Raw genomic sequence first — 22,353 nt, 5'->3', positions numbered from 1 at the left:
AAGGAGAATAGGACCGTAGGAGATAAAAGAGATGATAGAGCAGGATCTTCAAGTTTGCAAGTTGAGGTGGGGAGCGATGGTGAGTAATTTTAGGGTTTTCATGTAAAACAGAGAAAGTGAGAAATTGAAGGAGTGTGATGTGTTAAAATTGGGTGAGAAACTATGAAGTGCTCTATTTTATTTTTCTAGAAAAAAATATAACAGTGAATGTGAGTTGAGTACTATTATCAAAATTAAATTTTTATAAATGTTTATTTTTTAAATATACAAGGCAGACAGGGATGGGGCGAGACAAGTACAAGATCATACCCACGCCTGCCCCACCACTCACGGCGGGTCTAATTTTTGTCCCCATCCTTGCCCCATCACTCGAAAACCTGTACCCATCCCGCCTAATTAGGTGCGAAATGGAGCGAAATCCCGAGAAACCCGCCACACTGACACCCCTACTTAAGTCTTTAATTTATTTTTATTTTAATAGATGATTAAGAGATAAATCAAAGTAAAAAATGATTTAAGGTGAAAGAAGTAGGAATAATTTCAATTAAAAAAATATGTTCTAGAATAAGCTTGTAATTTGTACTTAAATATAATAAAGTAGAAGAGATTAGGAATTCAGGGTTTCCAATATTTTATTATTTGCAATTTGATATGATAATGATATAATAGTTTCTTGGAAGTTGGGGCTAATCTTGGTTAGCCGTATCATACCAAAGAAAGAGCTACGGGATAAGATCTCTCTCTCTAAATTTATTATTATTATTATTATTGTTATTATTATTATTTCTAAAATCTTCATTGGGGTTTCTTATTGTATTTTTAAGATGGATAAAATTTAAGAGCTAATAAGAGCGCCGTTCTTCATCCACGCTTTACCTAAATTACACGTGAAATCTGAATCATCAGCAAAACATATAAAAAATGTTAACACAATTCTAACTTATACCTTTCAACTTAAAAAAAGTATTTTAATCATTTATTTAATTTTTTAAAAACTTTTAAATTTATATTTTCTTTATTAAATTAACCTAAAATTGATGAAAAATATTTTTAAAATTTTGTTGACGTGATACATAAATATTTAATTAATTTTTAAATTTTCAAAGTTTTAAAAAATTTTAAAAATTATTTTAAAATTTAAAATTTATTAAAATTGTTAAAAATGTATAAATTATAAAAAATATTTTTATTAATATTTAAAAATTTAAAAATTTAAAAAATTAATTAAATACAAACATTCTTTTCACTATATAATGTGTTAGTAAAATTAACAAATGTTATCTTTTTATTTATTTTTAAGTGATTTGATAAAAAAATCTAAATTTAAGGATTTAAAAAAATAAAAAATAAAAATAAATTTTTAAAATTAAAGGATCAAATAAATTATTATGTCTAAAATTAAATTTTGTATTTAATTAATTTAATATTAGATAATAGTAGTATATGAGTATATAGGTTTTTAATAAATACAGATGTGAACTGAAACTCTAATTATTTTATATGTGATATGAACACTATAATTTTACAGGCGAGTTATCAACACTATGAGTAGCATGCATCAAACAAATTCTCATTTATTTCAGACAACTCATCATTATGGTTCCTCGTACTACGAATTATACATTTCTATAGGAAGAACCAAGCGAATAATCTTTACAACAACCCCCCAAAAAAAAATGAAATAACTTAATTATGAGATATGATGACTGATTATTTTCCGAACCCATTCGAAAGAGGACTGAAGGATAGTCTTCCCAAAATTCCTTGTTTGTATGGCAGGAAAGTTTTCTTCTTCATATTCTCAGATGCTGCTTTGTTTGTTGTGTAATGTAGCTCGTGAGCCGATATTTTTCTTCTAGATCCTACTGAACCAGAGCTTTCCCTCGATCGCAAACTTGAATTCTTGTTCTCTTCTGATTTCTTGGAAAAGCTCGATGAATAATACTTCCTGAGTGGATCTTTACCACTTGCACGTCCCTCCGATGCGCTTCTGAACAACAGGAAATCTCTCAATCTCCATTTTCTGGATGGCTTTGAGTTCAATGATGGTTGCTTTGTGGTGGTGGGTTCACGTTGCTGCCGTTTCCTCTCTTCTTGTCCTTCATCATCAACTTCCCATGGATAATCTTTGTCTGACACTCTGTAAGGAGAGAGCGATCTTGTTGCTCGGCGGCTTGAATTCCTTAACAACAAATCTTGAACCCTTTCTCTACCTCTTCCATGTTCTTTATTATTTTGACTGGTTTCAGCAGCAGTTGCCAAAGGGTTTCGATCCTTTTGCTTTCTTGGTGAAAATGCGTCACGGATGATCTTTTTGCCTTGTGAAAATGGCGATCTTGGCGACGACAAAAGCGGGCTTTTCTGGTTATAGTCGTCAACCTTTAACCCAGGTGGTGGCTTCAATGGCTTGATTTTACCCCCATCAAAGAGTTCTTCGGCCGAGAGAAATGTTTTCTCCAAGTCCTCAGTAAAATCAAAAGCGAAATCATCTCCGGTTGAAAATGGGGACTTGGGTGTACCGGGTTTTACTTCCCAATCAAAAGGAATCGCCGAACCACTGCTTTCCCTATCGTTCAACAACGAGAATCTATCAAATTCGCGATAAAACTCAGACAATCGAGTAGGACTCGTGGGTGCACTAAAGAAACATTCACCAAATCGGCGAGGCGTAGAAGGAGCAGTCGACCGAGGAGATGATCGAGCACTGTTGAAATTAAAATCCATAATCGGCGAACTTGGTATCACCACTTCCATATTTTCCTTAAGGTTAACTAGCAGTGGCAGATTGACAGAGCTTCAAATATAAAAAGGTTGAAATGAGAAGAGCCAAAGAGACAGCTGGGGGCAGTAAGTAGAGTTTATTGACCAAATAGCCGCCTTTTAATACCGAGCAAATTAAATTGCATATCAGATTTTCTAAACTCGGTCACGGAATATGGCTTCTTTTTCTATTTGATTCTTTAATCACATTGGGGGGGGGGGAGAGAGGTTTGTATCTATCTATATTTATTTTGGTTCCAATTGTTTATCTATATTTCAGGTACGTGTGGTTATATAAGCCTAAGCGGTGACTCACAATTGTCTGAAGTTGACATGGCCACATATTATTCCTCCTTTTTTACATCATGAGTGCCATCATTTGTGACTTTACGTCCAAGTTTATGATTTTAACAGCAGCTTTGTGTCAATGGGACACAAATTCACCCCGCAATTGCATCATAGATTACCAAACTTTTGGGTGTCTTGGAGAAAAAATCCAAACAAATTGGGAACAATCTCTTGAAAGAAACCCAAAACTAAAAATTTTGACATTTCTAGACAAATGAAATATTAAGATATGAAGGGATGTTGGCAGCTTATTGCCAACTCACTTAACTTTCCAACTCTGTTAAAAGTAATTTAATTCTTATTAATTTCAAAATCAACAAGTTGAAACAATTAATAACGGTGTTAATATTTTTGCTAATTGTACATAATATTTATTGATATAATAAATAAAGTTAGTCTTTAATATTTATATATTCTGTGTAAATATTGATAAAATATGCAAATGTTATAGGCTAAATTTGTCAAATTAAGACCAAATTCACAAACTACGTAAACTTTAAAAGTTAAATTTATTTATATCAATAACTAAATATGTGCAATTGATCAAATAACATTAATATCTTGATTAATTTTCGTTATTTACTCATTTTTAATTTAATAATAATTAAATTTCACTGACTTTTTTAAAGGAACAAATTTAAGGGACTAAACTGATTTTCTAATCTTTTTAAGTTTTAATAATAAAATGTGAACAGGATTGTACTATAATAATATGTGACGGCAAATTAATTATGTTGTTTAGATTGAATTAGTAAATCAATTATAATATTTATAAGAAATAACAACAAACATGTGCTACCAAATTACCATATGACTGATTCATGAAGTTCTAGATGGTTAGACCTTGTGGGTAGAAAACGAGAATTATTTACTATATCTATTGATTTTATATATGACTTTGGGATGGGTTTTTTTTGGGTCTTTGGAAAGCCCATTGTTGGTCTCAAGCTGTTCATAACTATATATTTAACCATATGGTAATTGCATTTAATATTAATATAAATTTTGATAATAATCTGCCGCTGTTCATATGACAAAATCAAAGCTCAAATTGCGCCTTCTTGTTTGATTAAATTTCTCTACAAAAATAATAGTGACACATTTTCAATTAATGCTGCCGTCTAGAATATAAATTATGGACAATGTCATCTGGTGTAGAACAAAATAACTGTTGATTTGAAAGAGAAAATCACATTAATACAGCCAGCCGCATCAAATTTAGGCCAGGGCTTTGTCTCGAGCCGGCCAACTGAAATTCAAAGCAGGGCAGGTAGCAGGTAGGTTAGCCTCTCCTGCATGAAGTTCAAAAATTCGAAGTATAATTTTACTTTAAATTAATTTATTATTTTTAGAAGGATAAACTAAAACTTTCATTTTTAGTTGCTTTCAATATTTTTAGTCTCTTTATATTGTTTTTATATATGCTTAGGTTTATTTTAGTTGATATTATTACATTTTAGGATTGTATAGTAGATATTTTGCATTTACAGTGGTTTTAGAGATATTTTTAATATTTTTCACACATTTAATTTTAATAAGATATTTTGTATAGTATTTTGGAAGGAGATTCCAATACGTGGATCTATTAGATTAAATGCTATAAGCCTAAAGTTGATCAAGACTATGAGTGATAATACAATACTAAAAGATCATAATTTGTAATGTGGGCCCATTTAGAACTTCTTACTTGAACATTATTTATTGTTTCAATTAGATCTCGGGTTCCGAAATTTCATTTTGGGCATATATTATATAGTCTAGAAAGGAATTTGAAGCTCTATCCAAATATGAAGTCATAATCTCAAAATGTGTCAAGAAAAATACATAAATAAAGAGGAATACATGAGTTTTACATTGATGGATAGTTTTAAAACATATTTATCATATTTTGACTATATATCTTAAAATACTTGGAGTTTGGAGCTGAAATTTCTATAATGAATGTACAAGAAACAAATATTTGATTAACACTTTCTCAATTGTAGCCATTATCATAGTAAAAAGTGATCAAAATGATTGAGAAAATGACACAAACGACCCTAGTTATTGATTACTATCAATATCTTTTTATTGTCATTTAGTTTCTCCTAAACCTCTATAAATAATCTTTAATTTTTGGAATGTAAGACATCTTGAAGTTGAGATCAAATCATTTTTCTTTTGTATTTATTGTACATTTTCTTCTTCACTTTGTAAAAATCTTAATTCCTTTATATTTACGATGTCTTTTTCATCTAAGTTTGTATTCTTCAAGTTTATTATGTTATTCTAAACTCTTCATGCTGAGGTGAAAGTGTAAAACTCTTAGTAAATACTAAGGTAAATTTAATACTCATCATTTAGGCTAAAAATAATTATTGCCCACTTATTATAATCATACTTATAAAATAGAAAACTTGACGTATTATAGATAATAAAATGGCACAAAGAATATTTGGAAATATTTGTTGTGAGATAGCCAACCATAAGATGGTGAGTACATATAGCGGTCAGTTTAAGCTCGAAGTCACATGGTGGACAATCCAAGCATAAGTCATTCAGTGAATTGTCTAAGCATGAGAAGGCTGGCGGATTGTCAATATGCGAACTATCATGCAAAGAGTTCTTACAAGACAAGTTTGGTAGATTTTCTAAGCATATTGGCAAATTGTCTAAGTGCAAGCATACCTGCAAACAATCAAAGTGCAAGCTGTCTAGCAATGAAGTGAACTACAAGATGAAGTGCTAAGTGTAGCACCCTAGGTCTGGCGGGTCTAGGGTTTTGGCGTATAGTAGTAAAATAGTCTATCTGGCGAAGTGTAATCCATCCAATTTCTTATTGTGGCGTATGGTAATCGCCACATATGTAGGTAATGATTTTGTTTCATGCTGTTCTATTATATTAAACTTAAGTTTGTGTTAAGGGATGAAAGGTAAGTATGGTATGAGTCAACGCCAAAGGTGTAATACGTCTTGTTTGTCTGGAGTACTATGCTAGTTAGATTATAGGTAATCTGGTTAGAAATCAACTGGATAGCGCAGCTTGATAGTTGTGAATGCAATGTACTTATTTATGTTTCCTTCGAAAACTGTAAACCATTAAGAAAGTAAATTTTGAAATGTGTGACACTTGTAAAGTTCCACTAAGTAAATGGGCCTTATTTATATGCGTGAAGGGTTCTGAGGGAGGTTTTTCTTCTTTATTAAAAGAAATATTACTTTCTGATTCTTTCTAAAAAAAGTATAAATCTATCTCTTTCTTATAAAGTTGGAAACTGCAATTATGGGTTTAATTAGTGATTATTCTATCTTCGGGAAAGTGTTTCAGCTCTACATGTTAAGTTTTGAGAGTGTAAGACTGTAAGAGTTGTATGAACAATAGAGCTTGAAGTAAAAGTTTTGCATGAGGTTTTCAACAATCAAAATGATAAGTAAATTGTATGTATAAGAATTGTAATAGTAAATTTATGTTTGTAAGCAATTGTTGCTAATGGTTCGAAAGAGATGTCTGAGTTTGGAGCTTATAACTGTAGTTGGTAAGTTAATGTGAGTTTCTACCCTAATTCCTTTAAATGATCTGTTTAAATAAGAAATACATATACACACATTCACAGATGGGATGATAATGTCTACGGAAGATAGTAAAGGTATGGTATAGTAAAGATGAGAGATGTTCTGTAATAATATGCATAAAGTTCTATTAAAAGAATAATGTTTGATAAGCATGCAGATAAAGGTTTGGTATATAAGGCGTATGGATTTGTAAGAAACTAATTATTTGGGTAAGTATATGCTGAGCTAACATTCTATTGTGAAACCTCTAGTAGGGCAATTGTATTGCTAACCAGACTCATATATCATAGATTGAAATTGAGTGTAAGACCATGATGTAGAGGCCCATGGCAGTTTGGTATGATTTGGAAACTTTCATGGTGTAGCCTCTAGTAAGATGAAGACTGGATTGGTAGAACATGATACATGCATGTATGTAAGACCATGTGGTTAAGACCCATAACATGATGTTTGAATATTCATGGTGTAGCTTTCAAAATATGTAAATCAAATTGGTAATCATGATATATAGATTTAGGTGAGAGTCCTTCGCCAGGACAATAAACACGTGACTCTGTATGAAATTTTTATGGCATATTCTGTGTAAACCTATAACATCCTGCACGATGAAATATTAGTATTTGAATACTATTTAAATAATGGGTCGAATAAGATAAGTTAACAGTGAATGGTGTTTAAGCTAGTATAAAGATAAGAACCATTGTGAGTATGCATGTGATGCCTTAATGTTGGCAGACACTAGGTAAGCACGTAGTAAGCCTGATAAGGAAGGATTCGCTCTAGGAGCCTCTGGTTGGTGAGCACGGTTTGGGTGAAATTCGTTATAAGAAATAGAACCCTATGATGGAAAGCTTATGTCAGCAATAAAATAGTATTCAGTAACGATGACCTTAAAGTGATTAGGATATAAAAAAAAATAGTTAGGAGGTAACAGATGAGAACTAAGATAGTTAAGAACCAAATGAAAGAACTTTATTAATTCTTGGAATTCATAAGATTTGGATAAGACCACCAAATGACTGATATGACATTTGTTGAGTCCCAATAAATTCAAGGAACAATTCAAAGCATATAGGACAAGAAAGATATCTTATTTCTCTCCTTAGGAGAGCAAAATAAAAAAAATATAGGAAAGCTCCTATAAGCAAATTAAAGGCAAGCTGACACCTGGCATATGGGTGAACCCTGAGTAATAAGATGTTATCCGACCCACTAAATCTCTTAACGTATACGTAGATGCATAACTGAGATAGAAGAGAATGCTTAGTGAGGCATTAAGGAGACTCAGACAATGGAGTTGTTGCCAATAAGGCATAATACACCAAAGCGTGAATTGTTACGCTGACAAATACGCTCTGAAGAAATGACTAAGGGTAAGGGATGTGCTAAGACCCAAGGGTGGGTCTCATATGTGTTTTTGTACGTAAGTATTTATAGCTTTGATGCATTTAACTAATGATCATGATTATTACACATATTAAACATCCAATAGAATAAAGGAAAATATCTAGTTGATAGGATAAGTGCTGGGAGTTGCGCATTACTTCATCAGGAAGTATTTTGGGAATTGCACATTACTTCTTCAGGAAGTATTCTCTGCCTATATAAGGATCAGCTGAAGAGAAAAATCCTCTCATCCTTTAGGATAAATCTGGAATGTGGGTTAAGCTCTGAGATGCTTTAGTTAAGATAAAAATCGTGACTTTGCATGTTAAGCTGCCGGAGAGCAGATCTATTTAACTCGGTAGAGTAAACTTGGTAAACCTTTGTTGCATGATTCTGGTGTTCAAGTGTTAGGGAAATGACTTTCTGTGATTAATGTGTAGGGGTTGTTGATCTACTCGATGGAAGCCCAGGTTTGAAGTTTAAGCTGCCTTTGAGGCTAACAAGTAAGTCTCTAAACTGACTCTTACTTGCATGATTACATGATAGTATTGTCTATTTCGAAAGGCTAATTTGTGAAATGAGAGTGTAATATATGCAAGTGTGATGCTTGAATAAGGATATACCTCTACTATGAAAAGAAGATTATATATGACGAATATGTAAAGAAAGCATGAGCTTGATGATTGTTTCTGTTCTAAAGGAAAACGTGTACATGCATGAGTACATGTTTGGAAATGTAAATGCAGGTGCATGTTGAATTTTGTTGCAGTGAGTTAGTTAAGCATAAAGTTTTCATATCGAGTCTGCTTGCGTGTGAGTCCATCAGGACAATAAACACGAATTTTGATAAGAAAAGACCACGACTATGGCAAGAAGACCATATAGTGTAAGACCTAGTCTAGGACTATAACGTTATATGGGGAAGTGAAAAGCCATATAGTATAAGACCTAGTCATGGTGGCTATGGCATTATATGGGGATAAGAGAAGCACATAGTGTAAGATCTAATTTGAGACTATGGTGTCATGTGGGGAAAGAAAATAAAGGACGGTTGGGCGAGTACCAGGCGATGAAGGGAAAACCTCAAGACGTTGATTTTAGGTAAATCCCTATCGTTAAAAATTCCATTTATCGAAATGTGAAAACCTTTATGGCTATTATTAGATATGTGAAAGTATTTGTGGCTGTAATTAGATATGTGAAAGCCTTTGTGGCTCTATTAAACGTGAGCCTGTACGGTGATATCTATTATATGAAGCCTTAGTGGTCGACTCTGTGAATGTGCCTTCGTGATGAAGTATGTTAAAGTGGATGCCTTTGTGGCTGATTCTGTATAAGAGAGCCTTTGTGACCGCATCTATTAAATATGCCTTCGTGGCAAAGTCTATATTATATGTGGACACCTTTGTGGCCATCTAACTATATAGACGCCTTCATGGCTATCTATAGTTATGATGACGCCTCTATGATCATCTGTGGTAATAAAGAGAATTATATGGTTATCTCAAAGGAAGAGCCCATCTTCGTGGTTATCTGGTAAATGAGATATTTGTGGGAAACTATGTTAACGAAATACCAACACAGCGAACTTTAGATATGGCATCTAATGAATTATGTCAGAAAGGTTTCAAATGTTAAGGATGAGACAGACTCTGTATAAACAAAAAAAAATGGTCAATAATGTGAAAGGGGCCAGAATGAAATATATGGTGAACATAAGAAGAGTAAGGACTTGATATAGATAAAAGGATGTAGAAGTAATAAATGATGCATGTAGTACACTTTTAGGAAGTCTTATTCAATTATGTACGACTATAAAGAATAGTAGAGAAAAGTGTCAGCCAAAAAAAGGACATATAAGCCAAAGAAAGCTGGAAATGAAATAGTTATTATAATATCTCTGTATGTTGATGATTTGTTTGTGATTAGAAGCAACGTTAAGTTGGTTGATAACTTTAAAGGACAGATGCAAGTGATGTTTAAGATGTTAGATTTGAGAGAAATGACTTACTTCCTTGGTCTAGAAGTGTTTCAAACCTGAGAAACAATTTTATAAGCCAAAAGGATTTTGTCATGAATATTTAAAAAGATATGACATGGAAAATTACAAGCATGCCAACACTCCCATTGCTAAAAGAGAGAAGCTCATTAGCGATGAAAATGTTGAAAGAGTTGATGAGACAAGCTATAAAAACTTGGTTGGATGCTTGCTTTACTTAACTACATCCAAACCAGATATAATGTTCATTGTAAGCTTGTTGTCGAGGTACAAGCATTGCAGCAATGTAATCCATTGCAAAGCCGCCAAAAGAATTTTGATATATGTAAAAGTAACATTGAGCTATAGAGTGAAATTTATGAAGTCTGAAAATGTTAAGCTACTTGGTTACTTAGATAATGATTGGGCGAGATATATTAAGGACATGAAGAGTACCTCTGGTTACTTCGTTACTCTAGGGTCAAGTGTTTTCTATTGGAGTTCAAGAAAGCAACAATCAATAGCACAATCCACAATTGAAACAAAGTATGTTGCAGCCGCTACATCTGTCAACCAAACCATTGGGCTAAGAAAGTTGTTGAATGACTTGAACATATACCAAGAGAAAGCAACAGAGATCAAATGTGACAATCAATTTGCTGTTGCAATTGTAAAGAATCTAATATTCCATAGGAAAACAAAATACTTCAAAATTAGGTATCACTTTGTTAGAGAAGTTGTAATAGCCCATTTTTTAGTGAAATCGGAATAGTGATTTCGAGACCACAAATCTGTCTGAAAATAAAGTTTATTTTTATTATATTATATGGACAGTATTATGACAAACATGTCGTGTGAAAATTTTGATACAAAAATTTTATCGATTAAGTGTTTAATTACGAAAAGGACTAAATCGTATAAAATGCGAAAGTTGAGTTCTAGTAGCTATAAGGATTAAATAGCTATGGAATTCAAAAATAGAGGTCCTTATATAGTAAATAGACCATTAAAGAAAAGTATGTAAATTTTTGGTGACTCATCCATGGAAAAATTAGAAAAGAGTATGGACTAAATTGGAAATCATAAAAATTAAAAGATGATAATTAATTAAAAAGAAATTATCATCTTATTTTCATGTCTTCTTCCCTAAAATTTCTATGGAAACCTTAGGAGAGAGGAAGAAAACTTCCCAATCTTAAAAAGGTATGAAATCAAGCCCCGTTTTTAATAATTTTTATATTTTTAGAATCGAGGTAGTCTAATCTATCTATTTGGGGGGTTAATTTGAAAAGTTATCAAGGTATCAAATTTGGTTCATAGATGAATATGCTGAAAATTAGAAATTTATGGTAGAAAATGAAAGGTTGTTGATAGATAAACAACTTTTACAAAATGATTTATGATGAAAACATGATTTAGGGATTAAAATGTAAAGTTGTGAAATTTGATGAAAAATTCTAAATTTTTATGAATACATGTGTTGTAAATTTTGTAATGGGATTTTGGTTAGGCTTGGAATAGGGAGTAAATTGCATAAGTTTCATTTTCTGAACCTAGGGATGAAATTGAAATTTATGGAAAAATTGGGGGCAAAATGGTAATTTTTCCTAGGACGTAAATTGAGTCCAAATGAGTGTGAAATATGAAAAATTGATGATTAAATCTATTTATATAGATTTGGACAACTCACATTTGAGGTTAGATCGAGGAAAAGAAAATGTTTCGGATTAATAGATTACTTACGAGAACAAGTGTCGAGGTAAGTTCGTGTAACTTAATCGAGCATGTAAATATGTTTAATTGAATGTTGTGTTGTATGGAATGTGACTTATATCGATGTACATTATTTGAATGCTATAATGAAAATTTTTATACATGTTTGAAATGGTGAAAAAAGGGTTAAGTCCCAATTGAATATTGAATTCCGATAAATATATGTACTTTCCCGATATTGATGAGGTCCTGTATTTTTTGCTGACTGATTTAGCTCAAACGAGTAATCCTATTGACCTCATTATATAAAGGATTTAGCCCGGACTGGTAATCATGATATAATACCTCTCGAGTATACGTTATGATTAGGGTTTAGCCTGGACTGATAATCCTAATTGACCTCTTCTGAGCATACTTTATATAAAGGATTTAACCTGGACTGGTAATCCTGTTATATGATACGCGGCTCAAAAGTGTGTTTCTTGATTAAGTGCCCTAATGGGTACTCTTGAATAAGAATTGATGGATTATTGAATCGTGCACCTCGAGTGTACTACTTGAGCATCCATCAGAATTTCAATGATTCAACGGACACAACTCTTGACATGGTATGAGAATTTTGAGTTGAAATGATAATGTCTTGAAAGAATATTGTATGATGAGCTCATCTATGTTTACTTTATTGATATGAAGATTTTGGTGACTAACATGTTTGATTGAATGCATGTGTTTAGGCAATTTTGCTAATGGATGGAAAACATGATATTGTATGCTTAGATTTAATAAACGGGATTGGTAAGATTAGTTTCTGTTATACGAACTTACTAAGCATGTAATGCTTACTCCGTTTTATTTTCCCTGTTTTATAGTGCTCAGAAGCTCCTGAAGGTTGGAGATTAGTGGAGCATCGTCACACTATCAATTAACTTATTTTGGGTATACATAGAAAAATCATTTTGGTATAATGGCATGTATAGGACAACTTGACCATTAGTGCCTTGAAAATGATGTTTGTAATCTAGCCATTGGAATGGCTAGTAATGGTTGTTTTGATATACTTGTAATGTCATGCTATGGTAACTAAATATATGTTAAGTAGTTGATCAAATTATGTCTAACATATGGAATATACCAAGGTAAGATTATAAACATGTATGCAAGCAATGTTATGTCTTGTTGAATGATGGAATTTGCTTAATTTTAATGCTTGAATTGGCTTGTATTGGATGTGAGTTTTAAGTGCAAGTCTTAGGTGTGATTTTGGGTGAGAAATGAAGCTAGAAATGACTTCATTTTGTCCATACGGGCAGACATATTGGCATGTGTCTAGACCGTATGTGACACACGGCCTAGTACATGGGCTTATGGTTAGGCCGTGTGTCCCCTGCACCTTAAATTTGAGAAATAAAATGCTCAAAATTGAGCACACATGCAGAGACATGAGTCTATGTCTCAGCCGTATGTGGTACACAGCCTAGAATCTTGGCCATGTGAAACCTACATCTAATTTCAGAGAAAATTAATTAACCACACGGCCTAGCACACGAGTGTGTGGCATGGCCGTGTGCATAAGTCAGAGAGTTACACGGGGTGGAACACGGCCTACAGCACAGGCGTGTCCCAGGGTCACACGGGCGTGTCTCTTGGACCACACGGGTGTGTGAGCCCTGCACCTTTAAAAATTTTTTGTAATTTCGCGAAAAATTCTTGGACTTTCTGATTAAGTCCTGACTTGATTCTAATGCTCGTATTGGGCCTCGAGGGTCTAATTAATAGCCGTTTTATATGATCTCGGTTATTGCACAGTAATTTACATAAATTATTTGTAAAATGTTCTGAAAGTTTCGGTAATGCTCTGAAACCCTATTCTGACGACAGATACGGGTTAGGGATGTTACAGAAGTGGAAGAAATAAAAGAAGTAACACTGGTCCATTGTAGTTCACAAGATCAATTAACAAATATTCTAACTAAGCCTCTTGGGAAGATGAAGTTCGAGAAGTTGAGATATGACATTGAAGTTTGCAGCATGGAGACTAATGAGGAGTGTTGTGAAATGGCCAAACATGCAGTGGTGAGTACATATGACAGATACCATATGGCGAACAGTTTAGGCTCGAAGTCACATGGCGAATAGTCCAAACATGAGAAGGTTGGCGGTCTGTTAATATGCGAACTATCATGAGGAGAGTTCCTACATGACAAGCTTGGCTAATTTTTTAAGCATATTGGTGAATTGTCTAAGTGAAAGCATACCTGCGGACAATCAAAGTGCAAGCTGTCCAGCGGCAAAGCGAGTTGTCCAACGATGAAGCGAACTGTAAGATGAAGTGCTAACTGACTTCTTAGAGTGGAAAACTCATGTTTTTGGTTTAGTTTTTGGTTTAGTTCCTTTGTTAAAGTACTTAGTTGAAAACAAACTAAGTTGGTATTGACTTGATGTGTTTAGGTGTTGATTTACTTAATCAGTTTATGTACAAGATAAGTTTTCCTATTTTTTAAGACGTTAGTTGAGTTATTGGAAAAACAAATTATATATATTGTATTTTTTGAAATGAAAATAATGATTCAGATCAGCTCATCTTGCTGGTTCTTTGTCTCATTTTTACTTTCTTAGTCCCAAAACACCAACAATATTAAACTTAATTTGTTAACAATTAAAAACAACCATAATAAATACTTGATTTTTTTCTAAAAATTTTGATAACAACCAATTTTCTGGGTGGTCGTCTGATGCGTCGATGCTAAAGTATATCTATAATCTATGTTCGTGTAAGCACAATTATATGAATGTGCCTAACTAAAAATGGTCAATTTTAAGAAGTAATATAAGTAGGTCTAGGGTTTCAAGATTTAGTCCATTTAATTTATGTAGTAACAATTAAGATGTACTACCCAATTGATTTGGCATTATAAAAAACATTGAAGTCTAAAAGTGTGTTTGATAAGTTATTTAGTAATTAAGTTTGAGTCTAATTTTTTGTAATTACACGTGTGACATGTTTGGTAATCATTATAATTAATAGGTTTCATTGAATTGAGTGTAATTAGAGAATCCTAATTCCATTCTACAATTATTAAGGTGAGGGTGAAAGTTGGGGGTAATTACAAACAATTATACTTAATCCAATTACCTTACCAACAAGTATTTAGTGTAATGGTAAGACACATTGCACTCCTAAGGAGAGAATGTGAGTTTGAATCTTGGAGACGACATTATTGGAAAGGGCAACTATGAACCGTAAAACAAACATTAGATTTTTTTTTAAAAATATACAATTACCTTATAAATTTTCCAAACATATACATACAGGATTTAAGTTTAAGAAGATATTTTTATACAATAATAACAACACTTTAATTTTAAGGCATATTTCATTTTTTAAAAATATATGTTATTTTTCCTAATCTTGTTTAAATAATTTGAAATTTTTATTGACAAGAGATAATTTCTCATACATTTTGACCTATGAAATATTTAATTGAATTACATAGTATTTATTACAAATTATTTATATTAAATTTAACTAAACTATATAGCATTTATTATTAATTATTTATACTTGAGCAATGACTAACCGATGATGAACATGACATGTTTAATATCAGAGAGAGGATAGTTTAAATAAAATTATATAGGGTGTTTATTTTCATGTTACTTTTTGTAATTGTATTACTGAATACTTTTTAAGATTAACATATTATATATGATTATTTGATTTAAGTTTTTTTTATTTGTTCAGACAAAAATTTTCTATTATTGATTATTTTTTATAATAATTAATATTATTTTTTAGAATTTAAAATTATGTAATTGTATAATTTGTGTAATTATAATTTATACTAATAAACATGACATGAGGAATATTAAACAAAAAGGTCTAAGCACTATAACAAAATAGGTTTTTAGCGGCATTTTTTTAAAAATTGAGAACTAGTGGCGCTTTTTAAAAATCGCCGCTAAATATCGAGCATTACGGTGCTTTTTAAAAAGCACCGTAAAAAATTATGCGCAACGTCGTCGTTTTATACTGAGCTTTAGTGGCTTTAGCGGCGCTTTTTGAAAAACGCCGCTATAGGTCCACCATTAGCGGCGTTTTCCTAAAAACGCTGCAATAAATTATGCACATTTTATAGTGAGCTTTTAGTGGTGCATTTTTAAAAACGCCGCTATAGATCGAGTATTAGCGGTGCTTATTGAAGAACGACACTAAAGATCGAGCATTAGCGGCGCATTTTTAAAAATGCCACTAGAGGTCCACCATTAGCGGCGCTTTTATAAAAATGCTGCTATATATTGATCATTACCGACGCTTTTTTGAAAAACCCCGCTATATATCGAGTATTAGCGGCGTTTTTCAAAAAGCGCCGTAAAAAAGTATAATTTTTTTAATTGAATATTTATATTTTAAAAAAAAATAATGAGACGTAGAAAAATTTTGAAAGTAAAAACTTAGGAAAATATTTTTTTAGAATGAAAAAAATTAAAATACTTTTATTTAAAATAATTTTAAAGTTTTTTTGGTATATAAGTGATTGTTTTTTAATTTATATATTAAATATTTTATTATATAATCGTAAAAGAGATAGTATTAAATTTAAAATATTGAATTAATTATCATTATAGTTTAGGGTTTATGGTTTAGGGTATATGACTTAGGGTTTAAGATTTAGGAGTTACTATTTAAAGGTTTATAAATTATGGTTTCGATATTATGGTTTATGGTTTAACAGTTGGGGTTTAAGGTTTAGGGGTTAGGGGTTAAGGGTTAAGGGTTAGAGGTTTATGGTTTAGAGTCTAAGGGTTAGGGGTTAAGGGTTCAAGGTTTAGGGTTTATAGTTTAGTGTTTATGGGATAGGGGCTAGAGGTTTAGGGTTTAGATTAATTAGTATTTTTTAATTTATATATTAAACGATTTCTTATATAATTGTAAAAGAGATAATATTAATTTTAATATATTAAAATTATGATTATAGTTTAAATTATTTAAGAGATAATAGATAAAATATATATATTAAATGGTTTAAGATTTAATCTAAAAATATTTAATCTAAACCATTTGATATATTTAAATATTAGAATTAAAAAGAATTGATAAATAAATAAAAAAGTAACAAATTGATATGGATAAAAAAAAATTAGTATGTACCATATATCAGCAAGAGAAAAATCTTTTAAACTTTACTTCATATATATATATCTCGATGTAAGCTCTTTTATCACCTATTGTTCCTCTCATAAGTCTGTAAGGATTAAATTATAACTTATCATCATATTAATATTTATCATTAGTATTAATAATTAAAATCATTAATCTAAAGAATTAATTCAACGAATAATTCAATTCAAATTAATTCCTCTTCACTTAATTTATTTAAGTGAAATTTAAACTTAAAATTTCAAAGTTATCATGCAATATAACAAATAAAAATGAAATATAAAAACTAAGAGATTAGTGGCGTTTCTTGAAAAATGCCGCAAAAAACATAATAGTTTAACGAAAATGGCGTCGTTTTAATTGGAGATTTAGGGGATTAGCGGCGTTTTTTATATTTTTATAAAAAACGCTGCAAAAACATAATAGTTTAACAAAAGCAGCATCGTTTTAATTGGAGATTTAGAGGATTAGCGGCGTTAAAAATGCCTCAAAAAAACCTAGTAGTTTAACGAAAATGGCATCGTTTTAGTTGGAGATTTAAGGGATTAGCGGCGTTTCTTGAAAAAACGCCGCAAAAAACATAATAGTTTAATGAAAATGGCATCGTTTTAATTGGAGATTTAGGGGATTAGGCGTTTTTAAATTTTTTTAAAAAAGCCGCAAAAAACATAATAGTTTAATGAAAACATCGTCGTTTTAATTGGAGATTTAAGGGATAAACGCCGCAAGAGATCGGCTTTAGCGGCGCTTTTCGAAAGCGCCATGAATGGTCAAAATTTTTTTAACCGAAACGTCGTCGTTTTCTTTTCTAAAATGTTTTCTTTCTCTCATGCCCAACTCTTAGCCATTCCCCCCCGACCCAAAACAGATTTCCCCAGTTCTCTAATTTTTCCTAATCCCTAAATTTCCCCCAAAAGAATCAGCATACACGGTGAAGTCTTATTGTCGAGGTAACATACATTTTCCATAGTAGCTAAGTATATTTGTTAACTCTGAAAAGTTTCAATCAACATCTGACTTGAATCGCTTTTCTGTTTTGTAGGTTAATCGCAACAAATTCGTATAATCAGACGCTTTTCTCGTTTGCTTCATCGGAGTGTAAAATTTCAGGTAAGTTGTTCTTTTATTTTAAAAGATCAAAGACTATGGGTGTGGATTTGAGAACAATTTGATTTCTTTTTTGTTTAACCTATGGGTTTTGGAGGAATTTCAAATCTAACTTCCCAGATTTTAGTTTCGCAACAATCTTAGTTTTTATATATATATTTTTTTAAATCTTAGTACATGTCCAAAATAGAATTGTATGGTATTGGATTGGCCGATATGTTAGTGTGTTTGAACAAATCTGAAGATTCAACATGAGTATTTATATTCAAGTATGTGCTGAATATGTGTACTTTAGGGAGATTGACTGGTTTGGATAACATATGTTTCCTTCTCTACAAAAGAGGCTTATGCAATTGGCATGCCTATAGCAGCCTTAGAGTTTGGATTTGAGAAAGTAATGATTGCATTCTGGTTTGTCGATAGTTTTCAACTATGGTGTTCTATACAATTTACTCTAGATAATAAGAGGTATATTCCCATTTTGTTGTCCAAGTTAAGCAGAAATCTATGCTAAACTCCAACTCATTTCCAACCTATCTTTACCAACAACATCCCATTTATTCCATACTTCACAACGTTTAACATATTAATTTAAGACTAGGGTTTGTGTGGCTTCTTTTGGTGATTGAGAAATTAAATGAAATTGAAAGAATGGATGTTTGATATGGTAGAATTAAGTTTAAAACTTTTTTGAAATGAATCAAGAAATGCAAGAAAAATATCTAGTTCATGTCTGTACTTGAAACTTATGTCATCTATGCATTTTATTATTCTTATTATTTTTAAAATTTATATTGCTTAATTTCTTTTATGAAAAGAATTTTCCCATAACTGAGTTATTATTATTGTTGTTGTTGTTTTATTTCATGAAAACAAAGCTTCCAAGACCTGAATAATTGACATTTCCTGGGAATATAGGGATTTTAATTGATTGCAGATTCATATGCTTAACTTTAGTATCTAGTTTCTATGTCATTCATTGCAGTAATGTCAGTTTTTTATTTTCTGTGAAGGTTTATTATTTGTGTGATTTATCTGAAGGCTTTTTTATTCTACAAAATGTTACAGGTAAAAGAAATTCTCATTGAGGAGCCGAATGTACAACCTGTCAACAGTCCGGTAACCGTCTATGGTGATATCCATGGCCAGTTTCATGATATGATGAAACTCTTTCAGACAGGAGGTCAAGTGCCAGAAACAAATTACATTTTTATGGTATATTTTGTATCTCCTATCGTGCATGGAAATTTTGTGAAAATTCTATGTGATGTCAATCTCTGTTATAATAGTGATTTACAATAATCACTAGCCATAATAATTTCTAAATAGAAATGTTAAATTTGTAATCAATGTTTAAGAAATTTAAGATTATAAAGATCATCTATGGGTAACTAGAAAAGAAAAAAGCTAGTTTTGCAACCATTGTAGTCTTTTATAGAGACCCGCTTGGATTTTGTTAAAACCAATTTGCAGGCTCCTTAAAGAGTTGTAAGACCTCATGTTTAACCATTTGTTTTCTGCATGTGGTATTAATTATAATCAAATCATGTTCCCCTTATTGGAAAACATTATCATCAAATCTATGTGTGTTTTGATCATTAATATTGTTTATTTTTGAAAATACATTAATGGATCATGTTTTTAACTTATTTAATTGTTGTTTATCCTTAGATTATTTTTTAATTTCATGGTTGTTCATTGTTTGTAGGTATAATTTAATTTGCCATCCAATTTAATCGACTCTACCATCCAATTTACATTTTTTAAGTATTGTTCAGAATACTCCAAATTCGGAAGCAACAAATAGTGAACAACAGACTGCCATTGGATCTTCGAATGTTTCGGAAACACCTGACGAGTCTGCAAAAACTCAAAGTAATGTTAAATTTAATTTACATGTGTGTTGACTTTTATTATTGATTTCTTTTTCAAATTCTTATATTATAATATACCATTTTTCAGCTGAAAGTGGTGGGGCGAGTATAGGTCGATGACTTACGCTGCTTAAAGATTTATATGAGTTAACTCCTGTCGAGCGTGTCAAAGTATCTAGAAACAATCTTGGTCAGCTTGTTGGATCAGAAGCTCGACTTTTAGTAGTTTGGGTATTATAGCACGAAATGCCAATATGTTGCCTATCAACTACGAATCATGGCATCAAATGCCTGATAGTAACAAAAAGCAAGCTCTCGATAATATTAAGGTAACAAAACATGAATGTAATTTATAATACTTTAGTTTAAGTTTCATTTATATTTACTTTCTAAACTTGTGTTTTTTTAGGAGAGATTTGCTTTGGAGGTCTCGAACACTTATATCAAGAAGGTATTGGAAAAAAAAAATGGAGAGACCATAAAAGCACTTTAAAGAAATAATATTTTAAGAAATATATAAGCCTCGAAGAGAAATTGTGAAATGTCCCACCGGGGATGCTGAGGTACCAATGGGAAGATGCGGTTAAATTCTGGAATTCAAAGAAAGAAGAGGTATTACGTACTTCCAAACTCTTATAATTATTTCGGTCTATAGTATTTACTATATACGTAATTATAATTTCATAATGTAGGACCGTGAGTGAGTTGGAACAAGCAGCAGGCAAAAACAAAAATTCATGCATACAGCAAGGTCGAAAAGTTTTGCTTGTGTAGCTGAGGCCGAGGTAGTTTGAATTTATTAATTGTGTCAAATATTAATTAGTTTCTACTAAATAATATTTTTACTACTATATTGTAGGAACTCTCGTCCTGTAAAAAAGTTGGATGCCTTCAGCTTTTTGACATTACACATAGGAAAAAAGATGGATCTCCAATGACTTCAGAAGCTGGAAAAATTATGGTATATTTACTTAATAAAATTTGATTTATTTTAAATATTTATAATGTTTAATTATAATGGTTTAATTCGTCGTTAGTATTTTTAAATAATGTTAAGTTATGTTGCATTTGTTTTTATTATATATTTTGTTTCTAACTCTTTTATTGATTTATTAGGAGAAACTAAAGGATAAAAAGGCAAAGTATGAAGCGATTGCTTCGAGTGATAGTTCTGTTAATCTTGAGGACATCGATAACAGAATTATTACTGAAGTTTTGGGTCTTGAAAGGTATGATCGGGTTCGAATTCAAGGATCTGGTGTTAATCCAACCCAATATTTTGGATCCAGCTCGCAGTAATACATGCCTTCGAGGAGTCAAGCTCAAGCTAAAGTTCAGAGGTTAACAGATCAGATGGCTTAGATGCAAGCGAGCACAGGTGAACAAATTGCTTAACTTAAAGCGGAGGCAACATCACTTAAAGAGGAGGCAGCAGCGAGGGAAGCAGAGCAAAACAGAAAATACAACGAACTCCAGCTACAGCTTCAGAATATGATGCAGATGTTTCAGCAGTCCCAGAAGCCACCATTTTAGACGTTTATTTCCTTATTGTAAGAATGTTTTAACAATATAACTTTTAACATTACTATAAGAATATTTTGTTATTTCATTTATAAATATATCTTTCATTGAATTTTTGAATTATCATTTAGATTTGCTGTTATTGGTTGGATTTGATGTTGCTTGAAGTATCATTTAGATTTGCTGTTATTGGTTGGATTTGATGTTGTAGGAAGGATTGAATATGAATGGAATTGGATATTAGAAATATGCTAAAATTAGTGGCGTTTTCACAAAAAATTCCGCAAAAGAACATATATTTTTAGCGGCGTTTGTACAAAAAATACCGTAAAAGAACATATATTTTTAGCGGCGTTTGTCCAAAAAGCGCCGCTAAAGGTCACGTTCTTTAGCGGCGTTTTCTTGAAAGCGCCGCTAAAAGTCATGTTCTTTAGCGGCGTTTATGTACAAAATGTTAGCGGCATTTTTTCGCGGCGCTTATAAACACCGCTAAATGCCAAAAAAACACCGCTAAAAACCTGTTTTGCTATAGTGAAGGAATGTAATTCTAATTATAAGGGGGTGTAAATACTATTCTGGTAATTACACTTCCATCTAATTATTTTATGGTGTCCAAACACACTCTAAAAAATTTGAATGTAACCTTTCATTCATATTCGAGTTTATATTTGATGTGAATTCAACATGGATATATATGAAGAAATTGAAGAACTAGAATATATAATTACAGTTTAAAATATGCTATAAGTTCATGTACATTTCGTAAATTTGGAATTTAGTTCCGATACCTTTATTTTTAGAATTTTGGTCCTTACTTTTTAGATTTCAAAATTCAAGTCCAACTATTAACATTAATTTGTTAAATTTAGGTTCATTAAAATGTCATTGTTTTAGTTACATGGATACTGAATGAGTATTCTTTTCATTTCAAAATGTGACACCAATAAATTTAATAA

General features: G+C 31.6%; 2 protein-coding genes across 2 annotated transcripts; one reads left to right on the top strand and one right to left on the bottom strand.

The window, feature by feature from the left end:
* Positions 1–1,477: 1,477 nt before the first annotated feature.
* Positions 1,478–2,991, bottom strand: LOC107887039 (uncharacterized). Its single transcript, XM_016811172.2, has one exon. It carries the CDS (start codon positions 2,752–2,754, stop codon positions 1,711–1,713), a length of 1,044 nt encoding a protein of 347 aa, XP_016666661.1. The 5' UTR covers positions 2,755–2,991; the 3' UTR covers positions 1,478–1,710.
* A 7,151-nt stretch (positions 2,992–10,142) lies between these two features.
* Positions 10,143–19,716, top strand: LOC121217921 (secreted RxLR effector protein 161-like). Its single transcript, XM_041094568.1, has 3 exons — positions 10,143–10,694; positions 19,071–19,217; positions 19,711–19,716. The coding sequence occupies exons 1-3, from the start codon at positions 10,143–10,145 to the stop codon at positions 19,714–19,716; spliced, it is 705 nt and encodes a 234-aa protein (XP_040950502.1).
* The last annotated feature ends 2,637 nt before the right edge of the window (positions 19,717–22,353 follow it).

This window comes from Gossypium hirsutum, chromosome A03 (genome assembly GCF_007990345.1).
Source record: "Gossypium hirsutum isolate 1008001.06 chromosome A03, Gossypium_hirsutum_v2.1, whole genome shotgun sequence".
NCBI classification, from domain to species: domain Eukaryota; kingdom Viridiplantae; phylum Streptophyta; class Magnoliopsida; order Malvales; family Malvaceae; genus Gossypium; species Gossypium hirsutum.
This window is presented reverse-complemented; position numbering and strand designations above follow the sequence as displayed.